General features: G+C 47.2%; 1 protein-coding gene across 1 annotated transcript in view; it reads left to right on the top strand.

Moving 5' to 3' along the window:
* LOC147100399 (uncharacterized) overlaps positions 1-12,493 on the top strand; it is a 354,033-nt gene that overhangs the window by 27,414 nt on the left and 314,126 nt on the right. Inside the window, exon 3 of the mRNA XM_085968064.1 lies at positions 9,870-9,953. Coding sequence (XP_085824190.1) covers positions 9,870-9,953 — 84 coding nt within the window. The remainder of the gene's footprint in view (positions 1-9,869; positions 9,954-12,493) is intronic.

Genomic DNA, 12,493 nt, shown 5'->3' with positions numbered 1-12,493 from the left:
GTAGCCAAGTTTGCAGATGATACAAAGATGGGCGGGAAAGCAAGTTGTGCAGAGGACTCAAAGGGGGTGATTTTCATTCAGAAGTCGGGAAGGAGGCGGGTCTACAACTTTCAGGGTTGTAGTCCCGCCTCCATCGAGATGCGGCCAATCCACGCGATTTTAACTTGATTGACCTTGTTGAGCCCGCCCAGCGGGCTCAGCAGGCCAATTAAGGGCCACCCGGCAACAGGTGACGTCACAGACTGAAATTTCATCTGTCAAGACGTTTTGACAGATGAAATATCAGTGTTTCACAGCTGTTTGAAGCTGTCAAACACTGACAGTCTTACTTCTAACCTGAGTCCTTCTACACAGACTCAGTTAGAAATCTCACCAGCAGAGAAAGCTGCAGGCTGTCACTTTTGACAGTTCGCAGACATTCTGCTTTCTGTGCCGGTTAGATGATGGACTCCCGAAACCGAGAGGAAGGAAGGCTGAAAAGGTAAGTACAGGTAATTTAAACTTCTTTACACACTTTAGACACACCAAACACACTTACCTTTGCACTCATGCACCCATCACTCACCTGAACACCGACATCTTGACCGCTCCAAGTCCTTCAAACCGACGGCCCGACTCCTCTAACTTGGCGTGGTTTGGAGCTGTCGGGAATCCCACACTTCAAGCTTTAAAATAGGGATTAGGCTAAAAACTGCCTGTTAACTACCTGTTAGGCAGTTAATTGGCACTAATCCCTTCCCACCTCGGGTAGGCGGGTCCCAGTGCGGGGCAGGTACCCGCCTCCTTTGGAACTTACATGGAGGGGGGTCGGGGGCGGGATGGTGTCGGGACCCCCGAATTCAGGACTTTAACCCCCTGCACGCCTCCAATCCCGACTCCACGGGTCAATGAAAATCGACCCCAAAGAATCTGCAAAGGGATATAGACAGGCTAAGTGAGTGGGCAAACATTTGGCAGATGGAGTATAATGTGGGAAAGTGCGAGGTTATCCACTTTGGCAGGAAAAATAAAAAAGCAAATTATTGGCCCAGAAATTCAGGTCGGGGGCTTCCCGCGGGTGCAAGCCCCCGACCTGCACTTACCTAGCGCGCTGGCCATTGAGCTGTGGGCCCGTGTGAGATTCCGATCCTGGGCCTGGTCCAGTGCCGGCGCGCAGTGCTTGCGCATCCCAAGGGCTCAGTTAGTTCGATGCGTCCCCTGGGATCACGTGGGCCATGGGATGCCAATCGGAGCAGGGAATGCTCCATTCATAAGATTGACAGGAAGTGCTGTCAAAACCTATAAATACTACGGGCCCCAAAAATCACTAAATCTTCAAATAAATTTTAAAAAAACATCACATTTTTTAAATAAACTATAAATTACTTGAAATAACTATTTTAAACAATAATTTAAATTTTTGAAAAAAGTAATTTTATTTTCTAACGGGGCTACAAATAAACTTACCTTGCTTTGAAGTATTTAAAAATAATAAACCTGTTGAAAAAATATTTTAATTTTAATTAATTCACCACTTACCTCCTAATGTGTAAATTCTGGAGACTTATCTTCCCGGGAAAACCTGTAAAAAAAACCTGAAGTTCGATGCACACGCGCTGCCTCTCCGGCGCACGCGTTCGAACTCTGAACCCCTTCTTTCAGGGGAACGGAAGTGCCTGTTTCCCGCGCATGCGCAGTGCATGCAGAAAACCGGCACTTCCATTGGGTTTACTGGTGAGTACCCCGTGCGTACTCACCCGTGGAGACCCGAATTTCTGGGCCATTATTTAAATGGAGAGAGATTAGAAAATGCTGCAGTTCAGAGGGACCTGGGTGTCCTTGTGCATGAAACACAAAAAGTTAGCATGCAGGTACAGCAAGTAATCAAAAAGGCAAATGGAATGTTGTCTTTTATTGCAAGGGGGTTGGAGTATAAATGCACTGTGTACAGTTTTGGTCTCCTTATTTAAGGACGGATATACTTGCATTGGAGGCTGTAAGGGGGGGCTTCTTTTAACTGGTTTATGGCGATTTACCTGGCCAGCAGCCTTTGCCTCTGAGCTCTGACCAATTCCAACCTTTTACCTGGTTTACGGTAATTCACCTGATCAGCAGGCTTTTGCTGCTGCACTCTAAACCAATTTACAAACAGCGGTTTCGAATCGCTACCCCTCCTTCAGTTCTGAGTGGAGGAACTTATAATTAATGATTTTAAAACAGACAAGTGGTTTGGATGAGAGAAAAAATCAAGTTTTATTACCTAAATAAACTACAATCAAAAGAATAAACTATACCACACGAACACAGTAATTACAGTAAAACTATATAACAGGGGGTTGCAGACGGCGAAAACGAGGGATACAATGGCTACAATGTTATTTAAACAATCTTAGCAATTCCCTTAAATCACCACCCCTTAACTCCTGCTAGGTTGCCTTGTTGAGGAGTCAGAACACCCTGCTCACCTGTGGTCCAGCGAAGTAAAAAAAGAGATATCTTCTCAGCAGCTATCTTTATACCTGGTGAGGTCCTGCCGTTCTGCCCTGCAAGGGCTGTGTGCAAATTTCCCCACCCAAAGGGTCCAATACACAAGAGAAAGCTGTGATTGGCTAACTCAGAGTGGTTAGACTGGGTTAATGTGTCTTCCGGAGCTCCCTGGGCTGAAACAAAAGGGAAATACAACTGCTCTATTGTCCAGTGCTGGGTGATTTAAAAACCCATTCAATTCTTAAATGGATCCCATTCAAGATACAAAAGTCTCTTCTGCAGTTTAGATGTATCCACTCGATATACAAACAAATGCTAATAGCATTCAATTGCTTTGTAAACAAAGCATTGTCCTTTGTCTTCGGCCATGTGGTGGCAGCCATTTTTATCCCTGGAAATTTAAAAGCACAACGCCCAGGGATTCTTTAATCAAAAAAATTAATCTTCAGAACTGTAAATTATTGCGAATTCTTACAGTCCGCCCTTGGATACTTCCAGCTTGCTTGTAGTATCCTTTTGAAGAAATGAGCAATAATTTCTGACCCCTCACAAACAACCATCCCCTGTATTTACCTAATAGCTATCTGCCACTGATCCCCGTCCCGTCTATTCCCCTTAAATTCAAGAAAGAAAAAAAAACCATGGTACGGTAGGCATCTTACAGATACTTCCGTTTTCAATAAGGGGTCTCATACCCCTACACGCTTGTAAAATTATACAGTGTAAACCAAATTTACAATCACTTTTTTACATCATAAGTTATTACAAAATGTTGCAATCTTAGTTACACAATGTACTCAAAATGATCCCAAGCACGGAGAGGGTCCTACACCTCTGCTCAACTTGGAGTTGTCACAAACTGGTCCCAAGCACAGAGAGGATCCTACGCCTCTGCTCAACTTGGGGCTGCAATACAAAAAATCATTAAACAGCATGCTTAAATGAACCCCGACCATCACGTGCCGATGATGGGTTGCGAAATTCGAGTGCGTATTGCTCCTCCCACTCGGGCAGTAAAAGTACCTTCCACCCCCCTTTAATCGTGTTAAACTTTAAAACAGGCAGAATGGATTTACAGACCAGCCTGCTCTGCCAGCCCTGAGCCATTCCCTTGTCCCTTTGTGGAGGCGGGGTACCCCTCATGTTTAAAATATATCTTAGCACAGAGCGAGACCGGGGAGCATGGGATCTCAACTCCCAGTCTTTCCCCCTCCCGTCTCCCCTCGACTGGCTGCAGAAAGATGATGGTTGCCTGTGTGGCGGCTCTCCCTGGCCCTACACAAGCTTGGATCCCAGATCCGGCCACCCACTCATCCTCCCCAGCCACAGTTACACTAACTTTGCCCGTGGGCCCCCGGGTGAGTTCCTCCCTTCCCTGAACGCACCCACGTGACTCTTGGGTCTCCCCCTCCTCTATACGATCTTTCCCGGGCCATCACCACCCACCCCCGAGGAACGTGTCCCTATCACAAGGCGCCCGCGCTTCCCCATCGTGACTCCTCAACAGCGAGGTCTCCCGCAAGTGAACTTCGGTCAGGATAGTGCTGGGTTGGGGGCCGTGCCCCACCCAGCTGGGGCCATCTACTACCCGTAGGAGAAGTAGGCAAGTTCCTCTGGACCCTGTCCGGTTTTTCCTGAAGATCGCTGCGGGGTCTCCTGGATTCGTCCAGTGGCGAGGTGATCCCCAACATTCCGTATCCGTATCTTCATTCGATGCCCAGCTCGGGCTGGGCGAACGGGGCAGCTTCTTTGTCCAATCTCCTGCAAAAACTTAAAAGGACATGCAGCCAGGTCTCACTGACCTGCTGCCTTAGGTGGAGACATGGTCGGGTCCCTCGACCTCGGACCAAAATACAAACATTTGGCACACATGTAAACTTAAACTCTTTAAACTTAAACTTAAAACTAGTTGGCCTAGAAATTCACTTTGGGCCCGCCAGCTGGCGTGCGCCCAAAAGTTAGCGCTGAGCGCGGAGCCAGTTGCGACCGTCAGATATTCAGTTTTTGCGCCCCAAGTCGGAACCGGGCGCTATTCCAGGGTGTGCCCGCCCCAGCTTGGGGCGCTGAAACTGAATTTCAGCGCTCTAGGCACCGCTGCGCCACCCGCTGCGGAACGGCAGGCTGCAGTACTGCAGGCCTCCTCCTTCTCTTAAGGGGGAGGTGCCTGCAACGGGGAGATCGCCGCTGGATAGTGCCGGCAAATGAGCCTGGCACCACGGAGAAGTGCCGGGTTCGCGGAAAGCAGCCGGCAATGCCGCGGGGGGGGGCGGTGGAGGAGGCCGGGGAAGGAGGTGTGGGCAGGCGGCCGCCGAAAAAGCGGCCGGCCGCACCTCCACCTTAAAGCGCCCCACTAAGGCTACAGTACGGCCCCGTTTTCTGATTGCTGTTTGCGGCCGCTGCGGAAGAGGCGGCCGCAACTAAATATGGGGATCGGGCCGGTATCGGGGTGGAACCGGGGCACTGCGCACACCGATGACGTCATCGGTGCCGGCGCAGCGCTAACGGCTGCCGCCGCCATTACCGCTGCGCTGAATATCAGCACAAACTCCTCTATTGGCGCAGAAGCCCTCTTTGGGCGGTAACTGGCCGCAAAGCTGGCAGCGCCTTACTGAATTTCTAGGCCGTTATGTCAACAAAACTTAAAATACACCTTAAAAGCACGCTATATACACATAGCTATAATACAAATGCTGCCCGTCTCCGGATGGCCAGGCTAATCTCTGGCACTGTCGCAGATTGCTGCTGGCTGCAGCGAAGCTGGACTGCCTCCTGTCTCTGGTCCCTCGCAGCTTATGGCTGTTGAGTGGGGGCCTCTGTTCTCTGGCTTCTCCCTGGCTCGGGAGCCCGCCCTACTCCACTGTAAAGTGGGTGACCATGCTTTCTTAGGCTGGGGCACCCGCTGAGAGCTTCTGGGGGGTGTCTCTATGGGGGAAACTTTGGCTGGCGGACCCTGAGCTTGGGTCACAGTCCCAGCTGGCTGGGAACCTTCTCCCCCATGCCCAAATAGCCCGCACTGTATAATGTACCTGGCAGCCTGCCGGTGCAAATCTCTCTCTGGGTTTGTCTGCTCTTCCCTGCCCACTCCTGTGCTGGGGGCAGGTATACTCTCACCACCCACTGCTGGTGGCTGGAAATTTTCCTCCCCATGTTTAAAACCTGGTGTCAGCTCCCTCCCTATGTCTCCTGCAAGAGGGATTGCTATCCCTGCCCCCCCAGGGTCCCACATCATGGGGGGGACCACTCTAGAAGCTGGCTGAGAAGCTGGCCCCTTTAAACAGGCCACAGTGCCTGTCTTTACAGGCGGTGAACTTGAACTTGCATGGACAGCAAACTCATGTTCCCTCACCCAGGTGGCTTTAACTGGGGAATTTTGGACCTGCCTTTTTTCTGGGGCCAAAACTATCCCCTGTGTGCCTCCCTTGTCCCGGATTTCTGCTACTGGACCTGCTCTACAGGGGTCCCAGAACTCTCCTTCCCTGTTCCCTGGCTTAAACAGCTTACTCTGAACATGAATGGCTCCTCCCCCCACACAAGCCACAGTGCTTGCCTGTGAACTCGAACTTGCTGTGGGCTGAGGATTCCTATTCTCAGGCTCACTCCTCACGGGCGGACCGTACCTCCGTTGTTGGAGGGGGTACACTGGTCCTGGTCCCCGCCTGCCTAGCGGGACCTGCTGGTGTTCTCCTACCACCCCATTGTCCACCCCTCCTCGCTGCCAGAGCTCCTCAAGACTCGGAGCTGTGGGCTGCGGTCTTGGGGTCTCTAATTCCCAATCCAGCACCGTTCTGGGTGCTGCCTGTGGGATGGTTCTACTTGGGCTACCAGTAAAGTCCAGCTGACCTGCCTTCGGGCTGATCAGACAAATCATCCCCTTTGATGCATTTAAAGCCATGTTAAGGCTTTCTATCTCTGCCCTACAGGGGCCATGATCTGCTTCCTCAAACCTTAGGGCACAGGCCAGCTTATAAGCTGCCTTTACTTCCCTAAACTTCTCCTCCTGCTCTGTTACTTCTGAGGTGAGGCGGGCATTCTCTTCCCGCAGTCTCATCTCGCTCCTCTTTACTTCTATGATTTAATACCTTAGGAACTCTGTCTTGTTTCTCGCATGGCTCGCTCCCTCGCTAGCTTCTTGGGTGAGGTGTGCATTTTCCTCTTGTAGCCTCATCTCATTGTCCCTAGCCTCTGCTACTTCCTGCACAAGGCGCTCTATAAATGCTTGGCATTTCGTGAACCCTAGTGTGAGGCATGCATTTCCTTCCCGCACGCTCATCCCACTAGCTCTGGCCTCATCCACCTCTCTGAGGCGTTCTACCTCCGCCTGGCATTTTCCAAGCTGGGACTCCCGATTCTTGGCATCTTTAACCTCCTCCTGCACGCTCATCTCACCCTTCCTAACCCAGCCACCTATACCCTGATAGGTCAGCCTACACGCTGCTGCTAACATCCGCAGGGCTACCCACATACTGAAAATGAGAGAAACTATAGCTGATGCTTTCTCCAGATCCAGACCACTTATTAAATCAAAAACTGCCTCCACTCCTACCTGGCTCGCCATTTGTAAGGGGGGGCTTCTTTTAACTGGTTTATGGCGATTTACCTGGCCAGCAGCCTTTGCCTCTGAGCTCTGACCAATTCCAACCTTTTACCTGGTTTATGGTAATTCACCTGGTCAGCAGGCTTTTGCTGCTGCACTCTAAACCAATTTACAAACCGGTTTCGAATCGCTACCCCTCCTTCAGTTCTGAGTGGAGGAACTTATAATTAATGATTTTAAAATGGACAAGTGGTTTGGATGAGAGAAAAAATCAAGTTTTATTACCTAAATAAACTACAATCAAAAGAATAAACTATACCACACGAACACAGTAATTACAGTAAAACTATATAACAGGGGGTTGCAGACGGCGAAAACGAGGGATACAATGGCTACAATGTTATTTAAACAATCTTAGCAATTCCCTTAAATCACCACCCCAAACTCTTGCTAGGCTGCCTTGTTGAGGAGTCAGAACACCCTGCTCACCTGTGGTCCAGCGAAGTAAAAAAAGAGATACCTTCTCAGCAGCTATCTTTATACCTGGTGAGGTCCTGCCGTTCTGCCCTGCAAGGGCTGTGTGCAAAATTCCCCGCCCAAAGGGTCCAATACACAAGAGAAAGCTGTGATTGGCTAACTCAGAGTGGTTAGACTGGGTTAATGTGTCTTCTGGAGCTCCCTGGGCTGAAACAAAAGGGAAATACAACTGCTCTATTGTCCAGTTGCTGGGTGATTTAAAAACCCATTCAATTCTTAAACGGATCCCATTCAAGATACAAAAGTCTCTTCTGCAGTTTAGATGTATCCACTCGATATACAAACAAATGCTAATAGCATTCAATTGCTTTGTAAATAAAGCATTGTCCTTTGTCTTCGGCCATGTGGTGACAACCATTTTTATCCCTGGAAATTTAAAAGCACAACGCCCAGGGATTCTTTAATCAAAAAAATTAATCTTCAGAACTGTAAATTATTGCGAATGCTTACAGGCAGTTCAGAGACAATTCACTTGGTTGATTCCTGAGATGAGGGGGTTGACTTATGAAGAAAGGTTGAGCAGGTTGGGCCTATACTCATTGGAATTTAGAAGAATGAGAGGTGATCTTATTGAAACATATAAGATACTGAGGGGGCTCGACAAGGTAGATGCAGAGAGGATGTTTCCCCTCGTGGGGAAATCTAGAACTCGGGGGCATAGTTTCAGAATAAAGGGTCGCCCTTTTAGAACTGAGATGAGGAGGAATTTCTTCTCTCAGAGGGTCATAAATCTGTGGAATTCTCTGCCCCAGAGAGTCGTGGAGGCTGGGTCATTAAATACATTTAAGGAGGAGATAGACAGATTTTTGCAAGATAAGGGAGTGAAGGGTTATGGGGAGCGGGCTGGGAAATGGTTTTGAGCCGATGATCAGCCGTGATCTTATTGAATGGCGGAGCAGGCTCGAGGGGCCAAGTGGCCTATTCCTGCTCCTATTTCTTATGTTCTTATGTAAAGAGCCGGCACAGGCACGATGGGCCGAATGACCTCCTTGCTGTGAGATCGCTGTAATATTAAACACTGATCATGTATATGTTGCAATGAAACTTACTTTAGCCTCTGTGCACCAGTAAAACACCAAAAAAATAGTGAACTTGTTTCTGTTCCTTACCTTGGTGTGTTTGGGGTTGCCACCTCTTCCCAAGTCCAAATTGGAGCTAAGGCAGTATAGGGACATATTAGGAGGAAGTGGCTCGTAGTTTGAGTTCTGATAGTTGTTTTGCTGCTCATTGAAATCTTTAACAGTAGTTAATGCCTCCACATCATGAGAAACAGAAGAAAAGTGGTTGATCGGAACGGATTTCTATTTTAAAAACACAGGCTCTCGGTGTTGTTTACATTTTAGAATTTTCGGCCAGCCCACTCAAAAATTTGTACGATTAGGTTCAAAGCCAGGAGTGGCAATCAAAAATTGTGTGCCTACTTGAAGTATGCAGAAAAAAACAACCTATGAAGTAAGGTGTACTGTAGCATAGTGGTTATGTTTCTGGACTAGTAATTCAGAGGCCTGGAGTAATGATCTGGAGATATGACTTCAAATCCCTACCACAGCAGTTGGGGAATTCAGTTAATTCTGTTCCTTCATCGTCGCTGGGTCAAAATCCTAGAACTCCCTACCTAACAGCACTGTGGGAGTACCTTCACCACATGGACAGCTGCGGTTCAAGAAGGCGCCTTCTCAATAAATGCTGGCCTTGCCAGTGATGCCCACATCCCGTAAATGAATAACAGGTGAAAGCACAGGAATAAAAGTGCAGTGTGAAGGAAAAGTAACCTGAGAACATCTTGAAAGCACAATGGCTGTTCTCACTGATACACCAGAACAAATGGCAGCACTGTAGTAGCTAACATCTTAAATATCAGCTTGGCTAAGTAGGTTGCAGTCTCACCTGTAGCTCAGCAGATTAAGTTCAAGCCCCACTCCAGGACTTGAACACATGAACTAGGCACTGCAACACATTGTTGGTGGTCTCATCCTTTAGATGAGATGCTAAACTGAGGTGCTGCCTTCCTATTCAGGTACACACGGCACGATTTGGAGAAGGGAAGGGGGTTTAACGAATGCCGTGGCCAACATTCTTCCCTCAACTAACACCACAAATGGGAATTTCATTATATGTTTCTGAGAGACGTGATAAGGCACTCGGTAAACCCAAGTTATTCTTTACTTACTTTAAGTAAGTTTTGAATAACTACTGATCAGTTCATTTAAACTCAAAGGAGTTTATTTAAAGTTCATTTAAACTCAAATGAATTGTCCTTCAGGCAATACAACTGCTTTGATCTCTGTTTTACACTGTATGATCAGGATAATTATCCACTTTCTTTTTGCAGGAGAAACAAAAATTCATCCCTGAAGTTGAAGCAAAAGCTCCCCCTGTGACGATTGATACAGCGTACAAAGAAAAAGACATAAGTGTAAGTGCAGCAGTAAGGGCCCCTCGTTTCAACAATCATAGCAGAGCGCAACTGTATTTTCTTTTCCTGTTAGATTTTAGAGGCAAAGTAAGCAAAAACCACGGTTAAGTGTTGCGACCCATGGACCTTACGACAAAATCCAAATTGTAACATTTCAGTTCATGGTGGCTGAGAGACATTGCTGGAGGGCTGAGACCCATAGTGCAGGACACTAGCAGAGTTGTAAAGAGTAGAAGAGAACAATGAAGAGGTAGAGATTAGGTAGCACCAAATTTGGGTTTTAAAAGCCCAAAGACTGTAGAAGGAATGAAAGGCTGAGGGATATTAGGGGTGCTGCAGTTTGCGAACCGGAAAAAGAATTAGTGGCAGTAGAAGAACCTTGATTTCAACACAATAACTATGCAGGGAGGAGGAAGACTGTAGGAATGGTGTATCTGCAGCACAGGAGGGACAAAAGAGGAATATTCAGAAGAGCAGGCGGTAATGGTAAAATAGAGAGATAAAAAGCTAGACAGTGGAGGTAATTTTAACATTGAGCGATGGTGTAAAATGGGCGATATTGAATTGACCTTGAATTGACATTTTCCTTCTATTGGCTCATTCGATATTGTCTATTTTACATCATCGTCGAAAGTTAGAATTACCCCCCCGTGAGAGGTTGGAGGATAGAGATGAGAGAGGATTTTGGCACACCTTCATCAAGTGTATTCACAATGTATATCACAGGGCTTGTAATTCTGGGCCATTGTTGGATGCCATCTTTTTAAATCAGTGTACTGTGCCACACTCCTCTATATTCAAATATGAAAACAATACCTCAATTATCTCCCTTCTTAATTACTCAGGAACAGGAAAACTGAGTGCCAAATCTCAGCAGCACTCACTTCCATAGGTCCGATGAGCTTGTGCTGCAATAGTTTGCCATCAGTTGATTTGACCAGCTCACAACTTCCCCCGTTCACCCTCCCCGCCCACTGCCCACCGCCCACATATCTATGACTCCGTCTGCTGGACTAGCAACAGATCAATGTCAGCTGATCTTACTAATAAGATCAAAAGAGTGCTGCTGGGGAGTACTGAGTTGGATGGGTGGGGAGAGGCAGTGAAGTCCACGTTCGAAGCTATAATCAGTCAACAGCGCACCAGTTTTCATTATTCACCATGTGATCCCCTTCATTATAGGACTTAAACAAGGCTCCACTGTAATTATTTTAAGTGGTTAGTTTCTCTGTAGACTTGTAAAATCAACAACATAATACAGGTAGAAATCCTGTATTAAACTGTTTCCATTGTTGTGTCTTCTATAATTTCCATGTTGAATGTATTTTTTAAAGGAAAAAAAAAATCTATTTTGTTAAATGGAACTTTCAGGAGAATACACTGGCACATTATAGTTAATATTACGGTTGCACAAAAGTTAGGAATGTTTTTGAACATCCAAGTGTCTGACATGTGTGGAAACTCATCGCAGCCTAACACACACACAGAAACCCATCACTGTCTAACACACACCGAAACCCATCACTGTCTGACACACACAGAAACCCATCACTGTCTAACACACACCGAAACCCATCACTGTCTGACACACACAGAAACCCATCACTGTCTAACACACACAGAAACCCATCACTGTCTAACACAAACAGAAACCCATCGCTGTCTAACACACACAGAAACCCATCACTGTCTAACACACACAGAAACCCATCACTGTCTAACACACACAGAAACCCATCACTATCTAACACACACAGAAACCCATCACTGTCTAACACACACAGAAACCCATCACTGTCTAACACACACAGAAACCCATCACTGTCTAACACACACAGAAACCCATCACTGTCTAACACATACAGAAACCCATCGCTGTCTGACACACACAGAAACCCATCACTGTCTAACACAAACAGAAACCCATCACTGTCTGACACACACAGAAACCCATCACTGTCTGACACACACAGAAACCCATCACTGTCTAACACACACAGAAACCCATCACTGTCTAACACACACAGAAACCCATCACTGTCTGACACACACAGAAACCCCTCACTGTCTAACACACACAGAAACCCCTCACTGTCTAACACACACAGAAGCCCATCGCTGTCTAACACACACAGAAACCCATCACTGTCTGACACACACAGAAACCCATCACTGTCTAACACACACAGAAACCCATCACTATCTAACACACACAGAAACCCATCACTATCTAACACACACAGAAACCCATCACTGTCTGACACACACGGAAACCCATCACTGTCTAACACACACAGAAACCCATCACTGTCTAACACACACAGAAACCCATCACTGTCTGACACACATATAAAATTATGGCAGGCCTGGACAGGCTGAATTCAGAGAGAATGTTTCCAATGGCCGGGGAGCACAGAACCAGGGGCCACAGTCTAAAAATAGCGGGCAAATCATTTAAAACAGAGATGAGGAAGAATTTCTTCACTCAAAGAGTGGTGAGCCTGTGGAATTCCCTGCCACAGAGGGCTGTGAAGGCTAAT

Source organism: Somniosus microcephalus, chromosome 26, assembly GCF_052327205.1.
Source record: "Somniosus microcephalus isolate GS21.2 chromosome 26, FLI_Smic_1.0, whole genome shotgun sequence".
Taxonomy (NCBI): domain Eukaryota; kingdom Metazoa; phylum Chordata; class Chondrichthyes; order Squaliformes; family Somniosidae; genus Somniosus; species Somniosus microcephalus.
The sequence above is the reverse complement of the archived record's forward strand: the minus strand, read 5'-3'. Positions and strand labels throughout refer to the sequence as shown.